Source organism: Salminus brasiliensis, chromosome 1, assembly GCF_030463535.1.
Source record: "Salminus brasiliensis chromosome 1, fSalBra1.hap2, whole genome shotgun sequence".
In the NCBI taxonomy this organism is placed as follows: Eukaryota; Metazoa; Chordata; class Actinopteri; order Characiformes; family Bryconidae; genus Salminus; species Salminus brasiliensis.
Genome location: NC_132878.1, coordinates 98232814 through 98258830, shown reverse-complemented (window position 1 = coordinate 98258830; position 26017 = coordinate 98232814). Strand labels below are relative to the sequence as shown.

Sequence of the window (26017 nt, the reverse complement as noted above, 5' to 3'; positions counted from 1 at the left end):
TAGTGATGGACAGTGATGGACAACGCACTATTAAAATGCTCAGTTATAAGCAGACATGACGTTAACTGAGCCTTTTCTTATAAAGCCCCCCAACTCTGGAATAATCTTCCAGATAATGTTGGGGACTCAGACTCAGTCTCAGTCTTTAAATGTAGGCTGAAACTCATCTGTTTAGTTCAGCTTTTGGTAATTAATGTTTCTTAGATAAGGGTTGCAGGTCCAGGGGTTTGAGGACACAGGGAATTGTAGTACACTGAGATGCTGGAGCTGTCGTCTCGCTGCCTACACGCGTTCACTCAGGTTTGTGGACGGTGGAGCAGATGGACGCTAGTGTTTCAGGGTGCTCCCGTGTCTGTGTTACCTTCTGGCTCTCTCCTTTTAATTAGGCTGTTATAATCAGACCTGCCGGAGTCATCAGACTGATCAACATTCTCTGATCTCTATAAAATCCTCTCAGAACTAACTCTGTCTCTTTACCTTCTCCCAGTAAATGACCATCCAGCCCGACCTGATGGAAGACTGACCGCTGGGGTCCCCTCTACATGCATCAGACCAGCAGCCTCCCCCCACCACCATCACCCATAAAAGACCAGCTGCACACCCTCCTACCACCGCTACCTGCAGCTGCTACTATGATTATATTCATTTATATTGTGTTATGATTATTAGTAGAACAGTTTAGGTGGTTCAGTGACTTTTATCAATCATTTTCCTGATTTGAAGTGAACTCAGACGTCCTGAGCTGATCTAATTTAGAGCGTTTAAATGTAGATTTAAAGAACTGAATCAGAAAATGAAGTTAAAAAAAGAAGAAGGAAAACGAGTTCATGGAGTTCACTCCATCTCTCCTCTTCATTCTCCACCATAATAATAATAAGGCGCTGTATCCAGTCTTGTGTTGATTAAACAGAACTGAGTTTAATTGTGTGTTTGTTACCGGATGAAGTCGTGGTCTGTTGATCTGCTCTTTAAATGTAAATTATTTTTAAATATAAAAATTAATCAAATGTGAACAGAGCAGAAGGCGGTTTATTCATCCACACACTGAGCAAATCTCATATCAGCATTTAACCAAAACGAGCCAAATCAACTACATTTACATTTAATCCGTGTTTCTGATTAAAGATTCTGTTATTATTATTATTATTATTATTATTATTATTATTATTATTGTTTTGGGTGGTTATGATTGTTATTATTATTGTTATATTATTCTTGTTGTTTTATTATTATTTCTACTATTATTATTATGGGTAGTTATGATTGTTATTATTATTGTTATTATTTTTATTGTTATTATGGGTGGTTATGATTGTTATTATTATTGTTATATTATTATTATTGTTGTTATTATTATTGTTGTTGTTGTTATGATTGTTATTATTATTGTTATTATTGCTATTATTATTGTTGTTGTTGTTGTTGTTATGGGTGGTTATGATTGTTATTGTTATTATGGGTCGTTATAATTGTTATTGTTATTATGGGCAGTTATGATTGTTATTGTTATTATGGGTAGTTACGATTGTTATTGTTATTATGGGTTGTTATGATTGTTTTTGTTATTATGGGTAGTTATGCTTGTTATTGTTATTACGGGTAGTTATGATTGTTATTGTTATTATGGGTTGTTATGATTGTTATTGTTATTATGGGTAGTTATGATTGTTATTGTTATTATGGGTTGTTATGATTGTTATTGTTATTATGGGTAGTTATGATTGTTATTGTTATTATGGGTGGTTATGATTGTTATTGTGATTATGGGTAGTTATGATTGTTATTGTTATTATGGGTAGTTATGATTGTTATTGTTATTGTAATTATGGGTGGTTATGATTGTTATTGTTATTATGGGTAGTTATGATTGTTATTGTGATTATGGGTTGTTATGATTGTTGTTTAGATGATGGGATGTTGTTGATGTATTGCGCTATGTCCTCGTGCTCGTGCTCGTGCGCGCTTTCTGCAGCTGGTCTCGAGCATCCCTGCGTTCTGGACCGGCGTTGAACTCCAGCAGCACGCGCACCGTTCTCAGGAATTATAATTATTATATGTATATAAATAACAATGTCTTACAATCTTAAAGGTGTTTATAAAAATAATAATAGTAATAAATAAAGAAGTCAGGGGTCAGTGAGAGGGTCTGTCTGTAACTCTCTTTATCAAATATTACAATAAACCCAAACACACACACACACACACACACTTCCATCTTCTACAGACACACAGCTCTGTACATTTATCTCATTTATCACATTGATCACATTGATCACATTGTGGTGGAGATATTAAACGTGGCCTGTGTAAAAGTATTGGGACATTAAAGACACTGTGTTCAGCGCTCTTCCAGATTAGAGCGCAGTGGCTGTTTGTTCAGCAGTCTGTTCAGCTCTGGAAACAGTAGACTGTGTTTACAGTGAGCTGAACTTTCTTTACTGTACATTATTCTTATTGACTTATTTACACTCACAACATCAACACACACACACTCCTACACACACACACACACTCACATACACACACACACACACTCCTACACACACTCCTACACACACACACACACACACACTCCTACACACACACACACACACTCCTACACACACACACACACACACACACACACTCCTACACACACACACACACACTCCTACACACACACTCCTACACACACACACTCCTACACACACACACACACACACTCCTACACACACACACACACTCCTACACACACACACACACACACTCCTACACACACACACACTCCTACACACACACACATACACACACACACACACACACACACACATACACGTACACACTCCTACACACACACACACACACACACTCCTACACACACTCCTACACACACTCCTACACACACACACACACATACACACACACACACTCCTACACACACACACACACACACACACACTCCTACACACACACACACACACACACACACACTCCTACACACACACACACTCCTACACACACACACACACACACACACTCCTACACACACGCACACACTCCTACACACACACACACATAAACACACACACACTTCTACACACACACACACACAAACACACATACACACACACTCCTACACACACACACACACACTCCTACACACATACACACACATACACGTACACACTCCTACACACACACACACACACACTCCTACACACACACACACACACACTCCTACACACACACACACACACACATACACATACACACTCCTAAACACACACATACACGTACACACTCCTACACACACATACACACACACACACACACACTCCTACACACACACACACACACACACACACTCCTACACACACACACACACACACACACACACTCCTACACACACACACACTTCTACACACACACACACACATACACACACACTCCTACACACATACACGTACACACTCCTACACACACACACACACACACACACACACACACACACACACTCCTACACACACACACACACACTCCTACACACACACTCCTACACACACACACTCCTACACACACACACACACACACTCCTACACACACACACACACTCCTACACACACACACACACACACTCCTACACACACACACACTCCTACACACACACACACATAAACACACACACACTTCTACACACACACACACACAAACACACATACACACACACTCCTACACACACACACACACGTACACACTCCTACACACACCTGTACGGACTCCTACACACACACACGTACACACTCCTACACACACCTGTACGGACTCCTACACACACACACACGTACACACTCCTACACACACCTGTACGGACTCCTACATGTGCAGACGCAGACCTCTACTCCTCAGCGGAGTCTGATCAGAGATTGATCTTCATATAGATTCTCTAAGGTGATTCTGTGCTCCTGCTGACTGTCTTTACTGCTCTGATTAATAAATGCTTTTCTGTTTGAACCCAGTTGTTTTGTCTTGTTTTCACTCAGATGAAATTGAGGCCAACAGACTGTTCCTGAACTCCTGACCTTCAGAGTCTAACTGAGTCCCCATCGTCAGAATTCTAATCAATGATTAGAGCCCTGATACAGTGACCTGCTTATCAATACATTTATACTATAAACTGTCATTTTAGTCTTCATTAAAATCACAGTATTTATAAGGTGTCAGTAATTTAATGAGACTGATTACTTAATGAGCTTCATGCTGCCGCACCTACAGGGCCCTATTTATTTTATTGAGGTTAAGCCAATACAATATAACCACTTCACCTGAGTCACAGCTTTAGTAGTATTTTTATTTCTGCTGTTTAGAGGTGAATTTAGTGTCTAATTTGTGGTCTAGGTTGGTTTAGTTGGATATGAACAGAATACACCACCTATACCTAACCATATAAAATAGAAGACCCAGGTAATATTTAATTATTTCCTAAAACTTCATCTGGTATCTGGCTGGGGTGCTCCATGTGGATTGTGTATTATTAAAAAAGGAGAATGAATCAAATTATTCTCTATGTAAGCTTAGATGAAGTTCACTAGCACCATCAATGATGTTAATAAAGGATTGGAACACAGTCGGGGCATTAGACACCCTGAGTGGCATAACCAAATACTCAAAGAGCCCCATAGTGGAGACAGAAGCAGTTTTCCATTCACGCCCCACACAGATGCAGATCAGCTTGTAGGTCAGGCTTGATATACAGTAAGCAGATATGCCCTAGAGCTGTAATGCTACAGACACTAAAGGCAATGGGTATGGGAATGTTTTAATGATGTGATTTAATCCTGTATAATCTATACATAGTCTCAAACCCCATCCTTGGCTCAGAGAATAGAAACCTCTGGCTAGAAGTGAAGTTTAAGTGTGTATAAAACCCTGTTCTAGCACTTCCTGGATGTGTTGCTCCATGACACTCTCATAAGCTTGTGTTAAAAGGTAACAGGTAACAGGTGAAAGGTTAGTTAGTACTCCACATACTCTTAAATCTGTTGCACAATTATAGGGATGAGAAGGGGGGTAGTTTTGGGGTTTAGTCTTCCTGATCATTTCAATAAGCAGAGTGTTGTAAATAGTCATTGTGACAAAACAGGGATCAAGCTAACAGTGCACAACTAGATCAGGATATGTTGGAGTTTTTTCTGTAACCAAGGCAAACCTAAAATAACAGCATACTCAGAAAACATCCTCAAAATGGAGAGCACTGCTGGGACATTTAAAAAACTAGAGATCTTAGAAACAACTCCTTCACTAACAGAATCCCCATTCAGACAGTGAGACTGATAACCCCTCTAAGTTCAGGACTTCATCCTTACATGCAGTTTCAGAGTGAAGTATGATGCTGAATGCCACGAATAGTGCTGGCTCATTCCAGTCACTGCAAGCAGCTACGGTACAGAATTCCATATTCTTGACGTAAAGACATAATTCCTTGAGAGCAACCCTTGTGAGGGTGATGAAAAGCAGATTTTAATTGTTTGATGTTTTCCAACAAACACGACTAAGCGTGTGACAAAAGTACCCTAGCCCTGTCTTTATCCATGAAGAAAGAAATGGAGGATAAAATACAAGCCTGCAAACGACTTATAGCCTAATTATGTGAAAATCAAATGTCAGGTTTCAAACACAAGACAAACCTTGTGTAGATTATTCTTCAGGGAACCTTTGAAGAGGTGGTTCTGTATCACTCCAAAAAGGGTTCCACTTTTGTCAAAGAACTGATGGCTTGTCTACATATTTACTGCATTTTACTGTTAGTATAGTAACTTAGTCTGGACCTTAATCACCCAGCCTTAATGCACACATGTGAACATGTACATGCACATATTTGTATATTTAGTATTTCCTGCGTTTGTGTTTGTACTTACAGTGGCATAAAAATGATGTAATGTAAGCTTAGATGAAGAGCCCTAGCATTTCCCTCAGAACCTTATTAATAATGGATTAGAATACATCCAGGGTATTAGCAAACCCAAAGGGCATAACCAAATAATCTAAGTGCCCCATAGTGGTGACAAAGTGTGCAATAGTGCGCACTAGATTATACACACTTTACAGGTCAAGCTCGGTGAAAACAGATGTGCCCCAGAGCGGTTCTAATGCTACAGAAACTAAAGGCAAGGGGTGTGTAAACATTTTACTGATGTGGTTCAATTCTCTGTCATCTATACACAATCTCAAACCAAAAGAATTGGAGGCAAAGTTGAAGTGCAGCTTTCCTTACATGTGATTTCAGAATTGTTAGAGTACGGTGTGTAATGCCACTAATAGTGCTGCTCATTCCAGCCAATCTGAGGGACTAGGGTACAGAGGTCCAGTGCATCCTCCACAACAGAGCTCTCCTTGACAAAGTTTCCTACAAACCAGACTGAGTGTGTGACAAAAGTTTCACACTCCATCTTTTAGTTTTTTACTTTACCAATGAGGCAAGAAATAAAACACAAGCCTGACAATACCTACAATTCAGGCTAATATCATACGTTTAAATATATTTTACAAATTGTATGTATTTTAAAGGGTGTCATGATTTTTAAACACATGCTTTAATGGTTTCTTCAAACAGTAGAAAACTCTTGTGTAGATCATTCTTTATGGAATCTTTGAAGAAGTGGTTCTGTATCACCCCAAAAAGAAACCACTTTTACCAAAGAACCGATTTACAGAGAATGTAGTCATATACAAAGAATTGTGCACCCCTGTTCTAATACCACATTAGATGATTTTCTGATTGAAAATAAAAGTACAAATCTGTAGGAAACTTAAATATGATGTTTTTTATTAACAAATAGAAATAAACAAAGTGTGTGTACATTATAATAATATTCTATACTTTTTGAAAATTCAATAGAATGTAAGCTAAAACATTACATATTTAATGTGCAAGTACTTTTGCACAAATCCCATTTAACATTTAAGATCCACAGTTTTTAGTGTATTTCTGATCCATAAGAAAAACAATACATTTTCATAATCAATCTAAGAGGTGTTACAAAACTGTACAAAGTGTAAAAAGTGGTCAGCACACACAGACAGGTTGCAGCAGCTCTAGGATCTTATGATTTCTGACCTGTGCAGTCCTGGGCTGGTAAGTTCTCCATATATACAAATGTCTAAGCACCAGCTCTAAAGAAGTGAATTTCATATATATCCCCTTTAATAATGAACTGAGACAGTGGCATTTAGTAAAGCTTAATGCTGTTTAAGGTCTGATAATCAATGAATTCCTGTTGTAAAGTGTTGATGAAATGACCTTACTTTTATTTTCTTCTTCTCAGTACTTCCTCTTTAGGTTCAGTATCTGAACTGGGTTCTCTTGCAGTTTTACAGCTCTATTAATGTTGATGCTTTATGTGGAGCCACAGATGTTCTCCATTATCTATCCATGATTCAGACACAACAGCTGTTCTTGTCAGTAAACTCCATGTTTCACATCTGCTCCATCTTCTCTGACTGAAGTGTTCTCTGATTGAACCCTGACTTTCAGACTTTGGGCACTGCCTACAGTAGCAGTGTGTACAGACTGTGGTGTGTGGAGGTCTCTCCACTAGAGGGCGCTGTAGGCTGGGTGCTGGATCAGGTCAGGTGACTGAAGTTAAAGTGAAAGTGAAAGAGAGAGGAGGGAAAAGTACAGCGCAGCTGCTTTGTGTTGGATTTCATGTAAAGAAGGTTTTATTCTTCATCTTTATCAAGTCAGAAGAACAAGGTTGTGGAGCTGAGAACTTCTACAAGCTCCTGACAAGTAGCCGGACTCGGTACCCGGTCCCGTCCACATTCCCAGCCGGGGAATAGATCCAGCCCAGATAGCGGTCTGAACTACCGGGAGCGGTCAGATCTCCTCTGGCAGCATTGGACGCCCCCCATGCTGAGGTGAAGTCGGACGGCTCTCACTGAGGGAGTCGAGGGTCTTCCTGCGTTCAGCGCACGAAGCGGACAGGTAGTTTGAGACCACCCTGAACACAAGCAGCGGTTCGGGCCCGCAACGCAAGTACAGAGACCAACAGAACAAAAGGAGCCACCCCATAATATTAGTGTTTCTACCAGTGGAGCTCAGCTCCAGAGTCGTGCTGGTGGGACAGAGCTGTCTGTGGGCCACAACAGTGCTGTAAATGTGCTTCACTGCTTCACATGAACTGCTTCTTAAATAGATCAGCTAATAGAACTTCCAGTCCTGTTCTTCTAGTTCCTCCAGTTCTGATTAGCTCTGTGTTCACACTATTGAGTGGGTTCTTGTACAGGAATAGAGGACTGGATCTGTGAGGGGCTTCATAGCAGAGTTTTAATTCCCAAGTTAGAGTTAATCATTTCAGTACAGTGTTCTTTACTTAAAGGTGTAAACCGCCACCTTACTAACACTCTAATCAATATTAGAATTAGTGATCAGTACAAAGTGGGCGTGTGTGAAAACTCCAGTTTCCAGCTGTTCTTACAGTGAATCTGTTGTAAATGATCTGTTCTCAGAGAGCAGCATCTCCAGTGTCCAGCAGTGTGTGTTAGAAGAGGAACAGCTCCATGATGGAGCCTCTTACCTCCAGCAGTGGAGGAAGTGCCCCAGAGTGAGTATCCTCATATCAGCACTTCATCTGAAGAACCAGGAGAAGGAGAGAGTGTTTATGTCCCTCATGTTGAAGCTGAAGGAGTTTTAGTAAAGGAAGTCATTACTCCACACTTTACTCTCATCATGGATCATCATGAATCAACTGTTTTCAGGGTGAAGAGAGCAGCATCTCCAGCCCCCAGCGCTGTGTCTATGAAGAGGATACGGTCCATGGATCATCCTCTACACTTCAGCAGTGGAGGAGGAAGCTCTGAGTCTCGGTACATCACTGCACTCAGTAAACTACTGTTCTGAGAGTGAAGCTCTTCAAATGTGTTCCTGAGCTTTCTTAAAGATGTGGTGTGTGTTGGAGTTCAGTGTGTAAATGCTGGAGTTTTCACTGTGTTTAATGTTAACAGGACTGAAACACAGAGAGCAGTTTCTCCAGAGCCCAGCTGTGTGTCTATGAAGAGTGACCGGTCCATGGATCCTCCTCCTACTTTCAGCAGTGAAGCTGTGACCTCTAACCCAAAGTGAGTAGAACAACACACACACACACACACACACACACACACACACACACACACTCACTGCAGGTGATCTTCATGCTGTTCCTCTGCACTGATTTCCACACAGGAGCTCAGTGTGAGGTTCTGAGTTTCTCTGTATTTAATGATCAGTGTACACAGCTGGGTGTGATGGTGAGACAGGTTCTAGATTAGACTGACTGACCTGAACAATGTTCTAGATCACTAAACGAGCTCACAGAGAGTCGGTTCTACTCCCTAAATTACAATATCAGCTATAGGGTGGACAGTTACACACATATCTATATATAGAGACAGTAGGGGGACGTGTTTGAGAGAAGAGTGGGGGTGTTTTGATGGGTTCTACAGGGATGGGATGGGGTGGGAGGTGTTGGGTGATGTGAGGATGTTTAATGTTCATATAAACAGTTCAGTCGTTGTCTACAATCAGAATGAACTCTTATTCAGATTGGTGAAAATCTCTGCATGTAAACAGAGCTACTGAGAGTCAGAGCCAGTCATTAACTTAGATCATAAATGAGGCAGCTGTGCATGAAATTACACACCAGTGTTTCACATCCAAACCTTACAGTTTCTCATAGAAATAGGACAGTTAGTATAAGCAGGTGATATCAGTGATATAAGCAGGACAGTCAAAGTGGGCTTTGGGTCAATGGTATATGGGTTATAATGTAATGAACAGATGGGTGTTCAGTCAGGCTGCTGTGTGTTCAGTTAGATTTACAAATGGATGAAATTCTACAGAATTCCACTCAGATTTAGTTCTTTTCAGAGCTCTTACCAGACGAGTAATGACTCAAACAAACACATTCACAACTTTCAGACATTTTTATCCTGAATAAACCCAAGAAATGATAGATTTGCTACGTCTGAAAACTGAAGTCAGAGACAGAAAGCTCCGCTACCAAAACACACATGTATCTTTGTGAAGTCGTCTTTGTTTACATTAGTAGACGGTCGAGCTCTGTTTTCACCTTTAAGAAACATTTGGAAATGTGTGGGTTTAATTCAGCTTTTACTGAAGTTCAGTCTTTTAATTTGATCTGTTATTGTCTGTTATTCTTTATTTTATTAAAACTCTCAACTTTTATCTTCTGTCAATATCACTTGTGTTTGATTGTTGGTGGTGAGTGCAGATGTGAGCTGCTATATCAGCTGATTAATTCATGGAGATCACAGTGTGGGTTTTCTATTCGTCCACAGCGTCCAGAAGAAGAATATTCACAGAGAAAAACTGGAGCATATATTCAAGGTCAGTCCTAAACCAGTCACATGATGAGGGTCTCCCTGATTTCTTTCATTTCTCAGTTTAAAGCTGCTTTAAAGTTTTGATACTTTACTAATCATTATTCAGTCTCCTTCAGTTGCTGGTGTATTCTAACTGTAACAGTGTTCATATTAATACTTTAAGATGCTGTTCAGTAACATGATGTTTAAGTCCTTTTACACATTACAGAATCACAGCATCCAGAACTCCTCCACTCCTCAGATCAGTGTCTCTCTTCTGTTTAGCAGATTGTTCTGTGTTCAGATCATCTCTCTCTGTAATGGTGCAGCTTTAGTGATTCTCTGATGTTTGTTCTTAATCAGGAGCTGCAGCAGAAATTTATCTCTCTAGTGGAGAATGAGCTGAACACATTCAAGAAGCTCCTGAGTCCAGATTACCCAGCATGCTCTGAGAGAGAGGTGGAGGATGAGGATGATCAGAGAGGGGGGAGAGAGGGGGTGCTGAAGATCACACTGCAGATCCTGAGGAACATGAAGCAGACAGACCTCGCTAACACACTAGAGAGCAGTAAGAGTTCTGGGTCATGACCATGGTCCCCAACCTGAGTGCTAATGTATTCCTCAGTGAAGTCCCGCTTTTCAAAGGGAATAAAAATCAATACTTCATTGGATTTTGTAATTATAGGATAATGTATCACAGCATCAACTGTAGTCCTTAAACCTAACACTTACTGATTTTGTAGAAACACCATTAACAGCTCTAAGAGCTCTACAGCTGCTACAGAAACAACACACTACAATCTTTATTTTTAAATGATTTATTCACTGTATCACAGAGTTGTTCTACACAGGGGTCTTTAATGCAGGATCACAGCTGATCACATGTTTCTATTGTCTTCCTCTGGTATCAGAATTGGCCCCAGCTTGTCATCGAAAGCTCAAATCCAAACTGAGGGATAAATGTCAGAGAATTAATGAAGGAATCTCAGGCCTTGGAAACTCAGCACTTCTGAATGAGATCTACACAGAGCTCTACATCACAGAGGGAGGGGGTGGAGAGGTCAATCAGGAACATGAGGTGAAGCAGATTGAAGCTGCATCCAGAAAAAGGGCAGCACAGGAGACACCAATCAAATGCAGCGACGTCTTTAAACCATTACCAGAACAGAACCAGCCCATCAGAACCGTACTGACTAAAGGAGTTGCTGGAATTGGAAAAACAGTCTCTGTGCAGAAGTTCATTCTGGACTGGGCTGAAGGAGAAGTAAATCAGGACGTTCTCTTCATATTTCCACTTCCTTTTAGAGAACTGAACCTGATGAAGGAGAAGAAGCTCAGTCTGGTGAATCTTCTTCAGAGCTTCTTCCCAGAAACACAAGATTTAAAACCCAGACATTATAAGAGCTACAAGATCATGTTCATCTTTGATGGTCTGGATGAGTGTCGACTGCCTCTAGATTTCCAGAACAATGAGAACTTGGTGGATATAGAAGAAAAGACCTCAGTGGATGTTCTGCTGACGAACCTCATCAAGGGGAATCTGCTTCCCTCTGCTCTCCTCTGGATCACATCTCGTCCAGCAGCGGTCAGTCAGATCCCTCCTGAGTGTGTTGATCAGGTAACAGAAGTGCGGGGTTTCAGTGACCCTCAGAAACAGGAGTACTTCAGGAAGAGGATCAGTGATCAGGACCTGGCCAACAAAGTCTTCACACACATCAGGTCTTCAAGAAGCCTCTACATCATGTGCCACATACCGGTCTTCTGCTGGATTGCAGCCACTGTTCTAGAGAGAATGCTGAGTGAAGCTGAGAGTGGAGAAACCCCCAAAACCCTGACGCAGATGTTCACACACTTCCTGATCTTTCAGATCAAACACAAGAGCCAGAAGTACAGTGGAGGAAGTGACCTTGATCCTCAGCAGACTAGAGAAAGTATTCTGGCTCTGGGGAAACTGGCTTTCCAGCAGCTCGAGAAAGGAAACCTGATCTTCTATGAGGAAGACCTAAGAGAGAGTGGCATTGATATTAGAGAAGTGTCAGTGTACTCAGGAGTGTGCACCCAGATCTTCAGAGAGGAGCATGAGCTGCACCTGGGGAAGGTCTTCAGCTTTGTGCATCTGAGCGTTCAGGAGTTCCTTGCTGCTTTATATGCGTTTCTCAACAGAAAGGTTCCAAATCAGCAAACCAGTAAACTCTCCAATCGTGCCAGGAAGTCAAAGAAAGCTAACTTCCTCAACAGTGCAGTGGACGAAGCCTTACAGAGTGAGAGTGGACACCTGGACCTGTTCCTTTGTTTCCTTCTGGGTCTCTCACTGGAGTCTAATCAGACTCTCTTACGAGGCGTACTGACACCGACAGAGAGGAGCTCTCACAGCAACGAGGAAACAGTCAAATACATCAAGAAGAAGATTAAGAAGAACATCTCTCCAGAGAAATCCATCAATCTGTTCCACTGTTTGAATGAACTGAATGATCACTCTCTAGTGCAGGAAGTGCAGAAATACCTGAACAGAGGTGGTGACCGTCGTCTTCATCGGGCCAGGCTCTCTCCTGCTCAGTGGTCAGCTCTGGTGTTTGTGTTGCTGAACTCCGAAGAAGAGCTGAAGGAGTTTGACCTCAGTAAATATGAGCCATCAGAGGAGTGTCTTCTGAGGCTGCTGCCAGTAGTCAAAGCATCCAGAAGAGCTGTGTGAGTATTTTCCTTCAGGCGTTTCCACAGTTTTTAATGAACTGCTGATGATTAGAACCAGTTTACAGTGAATCACATTAGTATGAATTATCCTGTGTGAGAGAGTGTGTCTGTCTGTGTCTGTGTGTGTGTGTGTGTGTGTGTGTGTGTTATTTCTGTTTCCCACTTGAAAATTAAGATTCAGCCTAATGGGCTGATATATATGAGAAGATATACCAATTAACTTTGTTCAGATCAGTTTCAGTTACTGTCTCTTTAAGAGAGAAATGAATTAATGGTGATAATAAGTGAACAGAGAAGATTGGAAGTAGTGCTGCTGTTCTAGTCGTTCATTGGGTGTCTAGTTAAGGAGAGCCAATAATATGAATAATATTCAGGCATTTCATAACACCACTAAAATCTCTCCCAGAGCTGTTGGTGAGCTGCAGGTCCACGTTGGTCACAGTAAAATGGGTCAGCATGTGGAACTGGAGCTTTCTGCATGTTTTCTATCTCTATATAAAGAAACTCCAGGACTTTAGACGGACGCTGTATTTCAGTTTAATTCTGTTCTCTATTCTTTATCTGTCCATTCAAATCTTCCTCTTTCAGTTTATTGTAAAACCTGTTCATTCTTCATTTTTCAGACTGGCTTCATGTAATCTTGGAGTAAAGACGTGTGAAGCTCTGGGATCAGTTTTAAAGCTGGAAAACTCCTCCCTAAAAGAGCTGGACCTCAGTAACAATGACCTGCAGGATTCAGGAGTGGAGCTGCTCTCTGCTGGACTGAAGAGTTCACACTGTAAACTGCAGATTCTCAGGTCAGTGTTTCTGTCAGTTCATTCTGAAATGATAAATGTGAAGATGTGAGATGTGAATTAATTAGCTATGACCTGAATGAATGGGGCACCACCTGTAATTCTCGCCCAGGACTGTAGATTTTTGGTAACTGGTTGTTTCAGTTTAGACTCCACCTTAAATAAAACTTGCCTTGATTTGCAGTTCAGTTCTGAATTAAATTCAGTCTCAATTCAAGAGGCAGTTTTCTCGCTCCAGGGACTCAATCTCTTTGTATACACTCACACAAGAGCCAGTTATAATTAATAAAACATTATCATAGAAACATGTAATAATGAGAGAGATCATTTCAGGATCACAGTCTTGAAGGTAGGCATGAGTTTAGTGTATCAACACTCACCCCACAGGACGTTATTCCTGAGATAGTGGTTAGAATAGTAATGAGGTGAGTTGTTTGGAGAAGTGCATTGACTGTTGGATTTGATCACATGGACAGCTACTGCTATTGGCTAGAACTAGACTGGTCTGACTGATCGCTGTTAAACGAAGGTAACATGATCGGTGTGCAAGACTGAACAATCTGAATGTAACGTCCCTGCTCAAGTTAAACTCTAGTCACCAGTAGTTTGGGTCTGGAGCTTTGAAGAGAGACCCAAAGGTCGGCTCTAGACAGAAGGTCCAGTCGAGACAAGACTTCGAGGTGGAAGGAACGGATCCCTAAGGAATGCTGTTGCACCTCTGATCAGCCCAGTAGGGAAGCCATCCTGCGTGGTAGAGCAGCATTCACAGGCTCTGTTCAGGTGGAGCAACACGGCTGCTATGGATGCTTGAGTCTTCTTTAGGCAGGATGTGACAGTTTCATGTAGACTTGTTCAAAGGTTCGATTGGCTGGTGTTCGTTAGAAATCTGACAAAATCTAACGTGAAAACTAAACAAGACGAACAGAAGAAAAACTAGACAAACTACTTATACAAAATACTTATTTCACAAGTTTGAGGCTTTAAGTTGTAAATAACCGTTTTTTTTAGCTGAGGCTTCTTCTCTTCTTCTTCTTCTGGAGCTCCGTTCTTTAAGCCAACTGGAACTTTAACTCCGGCCTTGACCTTTCTGTCTCTCTGTTCCTTTTCTTTTCCCACCGTCTGACACACAGGTTTCTACCCTCATCTCAGCATGTCTCGCTGACGTATTTAAACTAGCTGAGGTTATTCTTGAGGAAATAGTGAAGCACTTCTGTAACTCGTGCTGGAGAAGAGCGTCTGCTAAATGCCTTAAATGTAAATGTAAATGTCACCACCACAAAGACTGTGACCTTCTACATGAACCAGAAACCCTGGCTGAATGCAGAGGTGCGTTCTCTACTGAAAGAAGGATGCTGCCTTCAGGTCCGGCGACACACATGAACTGAGGAGGGCTAGAGGAGAGCTGACTGCAGGTGTTAAGAGGGCCAAAGCTGCATATGCTCAGAAAATCCAGGGACATTCCTGCCCCCCTCAGGCAGGAGGCTGCAGAGCATTAGGTGTTAAATGAACAGACTGAGAAACAGCTTCATTCCAGAAGCTGTAAGACTCCTAAACTCCTCCTAGCCAAACACACTGCACTGACACTTTGAGGACACTGAGACACTTTACCCACACTAGACACTTTATTATGTTTCCACTACTTATTCATTCATGCTGCTACATTCCTTTCACAGTGTGATCAGACTGCTGCTACTTTTTCAAATGTCTTTGCTTTCTCACTTTCCTAATTATATCTACCATTCTTATATTCTAGATTTTCTTTTATTATTGTGTGTGTGTGTGTGTGAATCCTACACTGACATAAAGATTGTTACTCTTGAAAATAAGTAAAGTAAATAATCGTACTGTGAACTAATAAGATTTCATAAATAAGTAATAATACAAAACCATTAAGAGTAATAAATCATCATAAACGAATACGAGAACACATGAATAAGAGTAATACACTGATTATTCTGGTGGAACCACTAGAAAAGAACTAAGAAAAAGAATCTATGATGAGAAATAAAGCAGCTAGTTAAATAAAGAGGTTATTTTACTTCCTCTTCAGCTAGAACTGGTAAATGCTAAACTCTATTAACTCGTGGGTTTGAGGCACGAACATACATCAGTAACATGTAGAGGATACAGAGACAATCACCCACCAATTAGGGTGCTCTGGAATGGGCACTCTTCTGCCCTCCAAAGAAGGGGGTCTAAGTTAAGTTTTCTCTTTTTATAACAGTTTTATTGACGAGCTAGGATCCAGTGCCCTCTGATGGATCGGGGAGGTCGTCTAGTTTAACGACCTGAAATGTTTGATGCATGTGATCCAGTACTCTCCTACATTAGCTTTAGGCTAACACATCATTTACTGTTAGACACTCCTTATTTTTACTGTCAGAAATGTATCACTTTCTCTTTAAGTGTGTTCTCAAATAAAATCTGTTTATTCTTCATTTTTCAGACTGGCTTCATGTAATCTTGGAGTAAAGACGTGTGAAGCTCTGGGATCAGTTTTAAAGCTGGAAAACTCCTCCCTGAAAGAGCTGGACCTCAGTAACAATGACCTGCAGGATTCAGGAGTGGAGCTGCTCTCTGCTGGACTGAAGAGTTCACACTGTAAACTGCAGATTCTCAGGTCAGTGTTTCTGTCAGTTCATTCTGAAATGATAAATGTGAAGATGTGAGATTCAGAGCTTTACTAAGATGTTTTTATATCAATATACAAGATGAAGTTTCTAGTGAAGGTCAGGTCATTAGTTAAAGCTAATATCCAAGTAAAAACTCACAGGTTTGTAACAGCTTTGTGGGAGCTGGTGTCTACAGACCTGCTTCTGTGTCTTTTCATGCTGTAGATGATTTAGCTGAGCTTTTATTTCCATACATTGACTCAGAAATGTTGATTGTAGGTGATTTTAATCTGAACTGGTTAACTAATGCAGCCGATCACCTGAGGGAAGTGTGTGGTAACCTCTCTCTTAATCAGCTGGAACCAGAACCAACAAGACCAAACTTGTGTGATCCCACCAAGTCAGCCTTAATAGATCTAATGTTATCCAACAGATCTAATTCCTTGAGATAATTCCTTGCTGCTTGTGTCTGTAGTTTGCTCATTAAGGGGTGTTTGGAGATTTGATCTGTTCTAGTGCTGTTCAGATTTGATGTTTCTGTTATAGGTGCAGTAATATGCAATAAGCCAAGTATCCAGTGAGAAGTCATGTTAGGGTTCAGGTCATTAAAATAAATATTCCACAGGTCTCCTTATGTGGTAGTGTCACAGCATCCATTTTCGTAGACACATCACCTCACCCGGGACTTGACCCCTCCTCCTCGTGTGAAAAAGCCCTGTTGCAGCCTTTCTTTGACATGTCTGTACGTGGTGGCTCTTGATGACACCAGCCTGAGTCCAAATTTGTGAATCAGCTTTTCTTCACAATCCTCTCAAGGCTGTGATCGTCCCTGTTTCTCATGCACCTTCTCCCACCTCATTTTACCTTCCAGACAACTTTCCATTAATAAGCTCTGATACAGCACTCTGAGAACAGCCAGCCTTTCAGCAGTGCTCTTCTGTGGCTTATCCTCCTTATGGAGGGTGATGATGATTGTCAGGCCAGCAGTCTTCCTCATGAATATGGGCTTGTCCTGGACTAGAGCGAGAGATACTCTGTGTTTATAGTGTTTGAATAGTAATTTACTCCAAATAAAATATTCTAATAATGTGAGATACTGGATTTCTGATTCTGATCAAATCAAAAGAGATCAGAATGAGGGATAACAGAGTTTAAAGGGAGGGGGGTGGTGGAGGGTTGCAAACATGGACTTATGAGCAAGCTGAAAATAGTTGTTCACAGTAAAATGGGTCAGCATGTGGAACTGGAGCTTTCTGCATGTTTTCTATCTCTATATAAAGAAACTCCAGGACTTTAGACGGACGCTGTATTTCAGTTTAATTCTGTTCTCTATTCTTTATCTGCCCATTCAAATCTTCCTCTTTCAGTTTATTGTAAAATCTGTTTATTCTTCATTTTTCAGACTGGCTTCATGTAATCTTGGAGTAAAGACGTGTGAAGCTCTGGGATCAGTTTTAAAGCTGGAAAACTCCTCCCTGAAAGAGCTGGACCTCAGTAACAATGACCTGCAGGATTCAGGAGTGGAGCTGCTCTCTGCTGGACTGAAGAGTTCACACTGTAAACTGCAGATTCTCAGGTCAGTGTTTCTGTCACTTCATTCTGAAATGATAAATGTGAAGATGTGAGATGTGAAATAATTAGCTATGACCTGAATGAATGGGGCACCACCTGTAATTCTCGCCAAGGACTGTAGATTTTTGGTAACTGGTTGGTTCAGTTTAGACTCCACCATAAATAAAACTTACTTTGATTTGCAGTTCAGTTCTGAATTAAATTCAGTCTCAATTCAAGAGGCAGTTTTCTCGCTCCAGGGACTCAATCTCTTTGTATACACTCACACAAGAGCCAGTTATAATTAATAAAACATTATCATAGAAACATGTAATAATGAGAGAGATCATTTCAGGATCACAGTCTTGAAGGTAGGCATGAGTTTAGTGTATCAACACTCACCCCACAGGACGTTATTCCTGAGATAGTGGTTAGAATAGTAATGAGGTGAGTTGTTTGGAGAAGTGCACTGACTGTTGGATTTGATCACATGGACAGCTACTGCTATTGGCTAGAACTAGACTGGTCTGACTGATCGCTGTTAAACGAAGGTAACATGATCGGTGTGCAAGACTGAACAATCTGAATGTAACGTCCCTGCTCAAGTTAAACTCTAGTCACCAGTAGTTTGGGTCTGGAGCTTTGAAGAGAGACCCAAAGGTCGGCTCTAGACAGAAGGTCCAGTCGAGACTAGGCTTCGAGGTGGAAGGAACGGATCCCTGAGGAATGCTGTTGCACCTCTGATCAGCCCAGTAGGGAAGCCATCCTGCGTGGTAGAGCAGCATTCACAGGCTCTGTTCAGGTGGAGCAACACGGCTGCTATGGATGCTTGAGTCTTCTTTAGGCAGGATGTGACAGTTTCATGTAGACTTGCTAAAAGGTTTGATTGGCTGGTGTTCGTTAGAAATCTGACAAAATCTAACGTGAAAACTAAACAAGACGAAGAAAAACTAGACAAACTACTTATACAAAATACTTATTTCACAAGTTTGAGGCTTTAAGTTGTAAACAACCGTCCCACCGTCTCACACACAGGTTTCTACCCTCATCTCAGCATGTCTCGCTGACGTATTTACACTAGCTGAGGTTATTCTTGAGGAAATAGTGAAGCACTTTTGTAACTCGTGCTGGAGAAGAGCGTCTGCTAAATGCCTTAAATGTAAATGTAAATGTCACCACCACAAAGACTGTGACCTTCTACATGAACCAGAAACCCTGGCTGAATGCAGAGGTGCGTTCTCTACTGAAAGAAGGATGCTGCCTTCAGGTCCGGCGACACACATGATCTGAGGAGGGCTAGAGGAGAGCTGACTGCAGGTGTTAAGAGGGCCAAAGCTGCATATGCTCAGAAAATCCAGGGACATTCCTGCCCCCCTCAGGCAGGAGGCTGCAGAGCATTAGGTGTTAAATGAACAGACTGAGAAACAGCTTCATTCCAGAAGCTGTAAGACTCCTAAACTCCTCCTAGCCAAACACACTGCACTGACACTTTGAGGACACTGAGACACTTTACCCACACTAGACACTTTATTATGTTTCCACTACTTATTCATTCATGCTGCTACATTCCTTTCACAGTGTGATCAGACTGCTGCTACTTTTTCAAATGTCTTTGCTTTCTCACTTTCCTAATTATATCTACCCTTCTTATATTCTAGATTTTCTTTTATTATTGTGTGTGTGTGTGTGAATCCTACACTGACATAAAGATTGTTACTCTTGAAAATAAGTAAAGTAAATAATCGTACTGTGAACTAATAAGATTTAATAAACAAGTAATAATACAAAACCATTAAGAGTAATAAATCATCATAATCATCATAAATCATCATAAATCGCCTCGTCACTGTGCCGGGACATTATTGTGCACTGAGTGTACTAATAGAACAGTCCCGCTGTTTCTCAATCGGACACTTTTTCTGTTCATCAGTATGTACTGCCACACAGCTCTGTCATCTGCACTGCCACTTTAAACTCTATACTGTAATGATACCCCAGGATGCCTTACATCACTACATTATATTAATGTAGTTACTGTTACTGCACTGTTACATTACACATAATTCATTCTGTATATTACATTATATTAATGTAATTATTACTGCACTACAATCACTTTTACACTTTTACGCTTTTATTTTGCCTCTATCATGCTGCTCTCTTGTTTGATTTTGCTGCTGTAAAAACTGACTTTCCCTGTGGGATAAATAAAGTGATCTATCTATCTATCTATCTATCTATAAACGAATACGAGAACACATGAATAAGAGTAATACACTGATTATTCTGGTGGAACCACTAGAAAAGAACTAAGAAAAAGAATCTATGATGAGAAATAAAGCAGCTAGTTAAATAAAGAGGTTATTTTACTTCCTCTTCAGCTAGAACTGGTAAATGCTAAACTCTATTAACTCGTGGGTTTGAGGCACGAACATACATCAGTAACATGTAGAGGATACAGAGACAATCACCCACCAATTAGGGTGCTCTGGAATGGGCACTCTTCTGCCCTCCAAAGAAGGGGGTCTAAGTTAAGTTTTCCCTTTTTATTACAGTTTTATTGACGAGCTAGGATCCAGTGCCCTCTGATGGATCGGGGAGGTCGTCTAGTTTAACGACCTGAAATGTTTGATGCGTGTGATCCAGTACTCTCCTACATTAGCTTTAGACTAACACATTATTTACTGTTAGACACTCCTTATTTTTACTGTCAGAAATGTATCACTTTCTCTTTAAGTGTATTCTCAAATAAAATCTGTTTATTCTTCATTTTTCAGACTGGCTTCATGTAATCTTGGAGTAAAGACGTGTGAAGCTCTGGGATCAGTTTTAAAGCTGGAAAACTCCTCCCTGAAAGAGCTGGACCTCAGTAACAATGACCTGCAGGATTCAGGAGTGGAGCTGCTCTCTGCTGGACTGAAGAGTTCACACTGTAAACTGCAGATTCTCAGGTCAGTGTTTCTGTCAGTTCATTCTGAAATGATAAATGTGAAGATGTGAGATTCAGAGCTTTACTAAGATGTTTTTATATCAATATACAAGATGAAGTTTCTAGTGAAGGTCAGAGTTCAGTAACCGAACAAAGACCAACTCTCTAACGTCTGCAGTCGTCTTTAGATTGTCTAGAAAGATTTCTGATGAGGTCTTTCTTCCTCATAAACACATTAATCAGAACCTATGGACTCTACTGAACATTCAGTGTGTAGTGATATGTATGATTACTCACTCTGACCTCACAACACATTCTGAAATTAAAACTGGTTTTATAGTGTTTAATGAACCCAGTCTGACCTAACAGCTCATCTGTGATCCAATCAGAGGCTTTTTCTTAGTCTCCTTTAACTCATTATAATCTGCTCCTGTTATAAGTGCAGTAATATGCTATAAGACAAGTATCATAACAAGAAGCAGTTCTACATGCCATATGATCTGGAAACACGTCTTTATAGAGGAACATCATAATCCCTTTATAATGTTGTTATCATGGCAGTTATTGGTAATAAACTGACTGACTTTATTAAATATTAATTAAGTCAATATTTTAACATGAGAATTGGTGAAGGTTTTTATATTAAGACTACTTAATTACAGTGTGGCTAGCATACTGTACAATGTGTATCACTGATCACAGTACACTATATGTTGAAGTAAATGCAGGCTAATGATGCATTCAGCTATTTTAAGTTGCACCCATTGCTGACACTGATGTGCAAATGCACACAGCCTGTCTAGTCCCTGTAGAGAAGTATTTCCTATAGACTCTCTGAAGCAGATCAACATAAATCTTTGGCACCATGCCTAATGCCAAGTGTCCTCAGGAATGATGGAGACAGTGAATGAGCAGGTGTCCCAATACTTTTGTCCATATAGTGAATGTAAAATAGCACAGGATGGTTTTCTACCAGAAGTGAGGAGTCAAACAGTGATGTTTGTGTTTTAGCAACAATTTTTATGACTCAGCTGCAGGAGTGTATTTCTGCATGTGCTTCTAGAGGCAAATAGACTGAAAACTGAATTTACTGTTTTTACTGCTTAATAATGTAGTAATTATCAGCCATATAATCACCAGCAACTGTATTTAAACTGAGTAATAATAATAATAATAATAATAATAATAATGTAGTAATTATCAGCCATATAATCACCAGCAACTGTATTTAAACTGTGTAATAATAATAATAATAATAATAATAATGTAGTAATTATCAGCCAGATAATCACCAGCAACTGTATTTAAACTGTGTAATAATAATAATAATAATAATAATAACAATAATAATAATAATATTAATAATAATGTAGTAATTATCAGCCAGATAATCACCAGCAACTGTATTTAAACTGTGTAATAATAATAATAATAATAATAATAACAATAATAATAATAATAATAATAATAATGTAGTAATTATCAGCCAGATAATCACCAGCAACTGTATTTAAACTGTGTAATAATAATAATAATAATAATAATGTAGTAATTATCAGCCAGATAATCACCAGCAACTGTATTTAAACTGTGTAATAATAATAATAATAAAAATAATGTAGTAATTATCAGCCAGATAATCACCAGCAACTGTATTTAAACTGTGTAATAATAATAATAATAATAATAATAATAATAATAATAATGTAGTAATTATCAGCCATATAATCACCAGCAACTGTATTTAAACTGAGTAATAATAATAATAATAATAATAATAATAATAATAATAATAATGTGGTAATTATCAGCCAGATAATCACCAGCAACTGTATTTAAACTGTGTAATAATAATAATAATAATAATAATAATAATAATAATAATGTAGTAATTATCAGCCAGATAATCACCAGCAACTGTATTTAAACTGTGTAATAAAAAGACTAATAATAATAATAATAATAATAATAATAATAATAATGTAGTAATTATCAGCCAGATAATCACCAGCAACTGTATTTAAACTGTAATAATAATAATAAAAATAATAATAATAATAATAATAATAATGTGTTTTTCAGTGTCATTATAATTAGTCTTTATACTGAAGAGTGCTGTTGATTTTTAAGGAGATTCTTGGTTCAGAAACTGTCTATTTGATACCAAAGTGTATCTCTCTCTCTCTCTCTCTCTCTCTCTTTCTCTCTCTGTCTCTCTCTCTCTCTCTCTCTCTCTCTCTCTCTCTCTGTCTCTCTCTCTCTCTCTCTGTATCTCTCTCTCTCTCTCTCTCTCTCTCTGTCTCTCTCTCTCTCTCTCTCTGCAGAGTGTCTGGTTGTATGGTCACAGAGAAAGGCTGTTCTTCTCTGGCTACAGCTCTGAGTTCAAACCCCTCCCACCTGAAAGAACTGGATCTGACCTACAACCACCCAGGAGAGTCAGGAGTGAAGCTGCTGTCTGCCAGACTGGAGGATCCACACTGCACACTCACCACACTCAGGTATCAACAGCTGTTCAGTGGTGTGTGTGTGTGTGAGTGTGAGTGTGTGAGTGTGTGAGTGTGTGTGTGGGTGTGTGTGAGTGTGTGTTTTATTGTATCTATGATCACAATGAACACAAACTGCTCTCTGAATAAGCTCTAATTCTCACACTTTCTGAAAAACACACAGTGCATCCAATAAGAATGAAACCCTCTACATCTTTTCTACAGCAATAAAAACATGGTAGCTTACAGAAAGCACTGATGGATTCTACACACTGATCTGATTGAATGCGTGCAGAATAAAGAGGCATGCACTTTGGAGGCAGATTTACACGAGTAAACACATTCAGTCTATTTACATTCTGCTAGGGGGTCTGTGAGTAGAACTGGATTAGAAATATGTTGATCTGATCAATATTATTGAGGATTATATAGACTTAAAACCATATCAGCATGCTTCAGCCATATCAGCCATATCAACCATATTAAAACCATATCAGCATGCTTCAGCCATATCAGCCATATCAACCATATTAAAACCATATCAGCATGCTTGAGCCATATCAGCCATATCAACCATATTAAAACCATATCAGCATGCTTCAGCCATATCAGCCATATCAACCATATTAAAACCATATCAGCATGCTTCAGCCATATCAGCCATATCAACCATATTAAAACCATATCAGCATGCTTCAGCCATATCAGCCATATCAACCATATTAAAACCATATCAGCATGCCGCATCTCAGCATGCCTCGCCGACGTCTCTTCTTGGATGGCGGCTCACCACCTCAAACTCAACCCCAGCAAGACGGAGCTGCTGTACATTCCGAGAACTGCTGGACCAAAAAATGATCTTGCCATCGCCTTTGAGAACTCACTGGTCACTCCTTCTACAGAAGCTGGAAGCCTTGGTGTAGTCATGGATGATCAGTTATCGTTCTCAAGTCATGTTACAAACGTAATTCGGTCCTGCAGATTTCTCCTGTACAACATCCGGAGAATTCCACCCTTCCTCTCTAGAGAGGCCACCCAGGTGCTTGTTCAGTCTCTCGTCATGTCCAGACTTGATTACTGCAGCTCTCTCCTGGCTGGTCTCCCTCTGCACACCATCAGGCCCCTGCAACTCATCCAGAATGCAGCGGCACGGGTCGTCTTCAATGTCCCTAAATTCAGCCATGTCACTCCACTGCTGCGTTCTCTCCACTGGCTTCCTGTAGCTGCTGCCCGCATCAGATTCAGAACCCTGACGCTGGCCTACAAAGCCAAGAACGGACCAGCCCCTCCATACTTGATGGCAATGGTCAAAAGCTGATCCGCACCAAGAGCCCTTTGAGCTACAAGTACGGCTCGGCTCGACCCCGCCATCCTCAAAATCCGCAGAAGACAAGCGTCCAGGCTTTTTTCTGTCCTGACCAAAAGTGGTGGAACGAGCTTCCCTGGGTGTCCGAACGGCTGAGTCGCTCGCTGTCTTCAAACGCAGACTGAAGACCCACCTCTTCCGAGAGTACTTGGGCGAATAGAGTACTATGGTCACCTTATTGTCTTGTGTTTAGTAATGTCTAAAGCTTAGAGGTATCTTTTGAATTATTAGTCTATTCTAACTAGCTAAGGTTTTCTTGGGTAAATAGCAAAGCACTTTGTAAGTCGCTCTGCATAAGGAGCGTCTGCTAAATGCCGTAAATGTAAATGTAAATATGAAACCTCTCAGTACTAATGAAGGACTGCTACAGTTCTAAGAGTAGACACTCTTAGATTTAATGTTAGCAATAAAAACAGAACATAAAACCAAGCTCTGATCTGAAAGACGTGGTAAAGGCGTGATATCACAGCTTTTAAAAACATTAAGGTGCTTAACCCAATTAAACCAGTCCAATCTGGATAGAGACACAAAACCGTCTCTCACCCTGACCCAAGTCTACTGCCTAAGGGTCTGATTCAGGACCCTCCACACATCACACAAGCTGTACGCTTTCATGGACTCTGGAAGAATACGCTGTGATGCAGCATGAGGTTCAGTATGGTTTCTATCTAGCACATCGTCCTCAGTGCAGTAAAATCCCCCAAAACAAAAAGTCCTCAGAACAAACACTCTGCAGAGCAGTATTAACAGTATTCAGAAAAGATCCCAAATAGCTAAAAAATCTCCCCGTCCCATTCTTTTCTCCAGACAGCCTCATTAACAGGATCACTGTGTGTTTCTTAAACAAACTAGAGAGAGAGAGAGAGAGAGAGAGAGAGAGAGAGAGTGAGAGAGAGAGGTAAATAAACAGAGAGTGACAGAGAGAGAGAGAGAGGTAAATGAACAGAGAGAGAGAGAGAGAGTGAGAGAGAGAGGTAAATAAACAGAGAGTGAGAGAGAGAGAGAGAGAGAGAGAGAGAGAGAGAGAGGTAAATGAACAGAGAGAGAGAGAGGTAAATAAACAGAGAGACAGAGAGAGAGAGAGACAGAGAGAGAGAGAGAGAGAGGTAAATGAACAGAGAGACAGACAGAGAGAGAGAGAGAGGTAAATGAACAGAGAGAGAGAGAGACAGAGAGAGACAGAGAGAGAGAGAGAGGTAAATGAACAGAGAGAGAGAGAGACAGAGAGAGACAGAGAGAGAGAGAGAGGTAAATGA

General features: G+C 40.4%; 1 protein-coding gene across 1 annotated transcript; it reads left to right on the top strand.

Annotated features, from left to right (window-relative positions):
* The first annotated feature begins 7628 nt into the window (after nucleotides 1-7628).
* Nucleotides 7629-23940, top strand: LOC140570011 (NLR family CARD domain-containing protein 3-like). Its single transcript, XM_072692587.1, has 12 exons — nucleotides 7629-7960; nucleotides 8485-8579; nucleotides 8734-8841; nucleotides 8980-9093; nucleotides 10312-10360; nucleotides 10699-10903; nucleotides 11247-13023; nucleotides 13650-13823; nucleotides 16267-16440; nucleotides 17835-18008; nucleotides 20761-20934; nucleotides 23237-23940. The coding sequence occupies exons 2-12, from the start codon at nucleotides 8536-8538 to the stop codon at nucleotides 23466-23468; spliced, it is 3225 nt and encodes a 1074-aa protein (XP_072548688.1). The 5' UTR covers nucleotides 7629-7960; nucleotides 8485-8535; the 3' UTR covers nucleotides 23469-23940.
* Nucleotides 23941-26017: the final 2077 nt, after the last annotated feature.

Bases quoted from the DNA above. Each gene is read 5' to 3' on its own strand.
- LOC140570011 (XM_072692587.1), top strand. From the start codon at position 8,536: ATGATGGAGCCTCTTACCTCCAGCAGTGGAGGAAGTGCCCCAGA. The intron at 13,824-16,266 runs GTCAGTGTTTCT...TTCATTTTTCAG, and splicing joins TGTAAACTGCAGATTCTCAG to ACTGGCTTCATGTAATCTTG. The intron at 18,009-20,760 runs GTCAGTGTTTCT...TTCATTTTTCAG, and splicing joins TGTAAACTGCAGATTCTCAG to ACTGGCTTCATGTAATCTTG.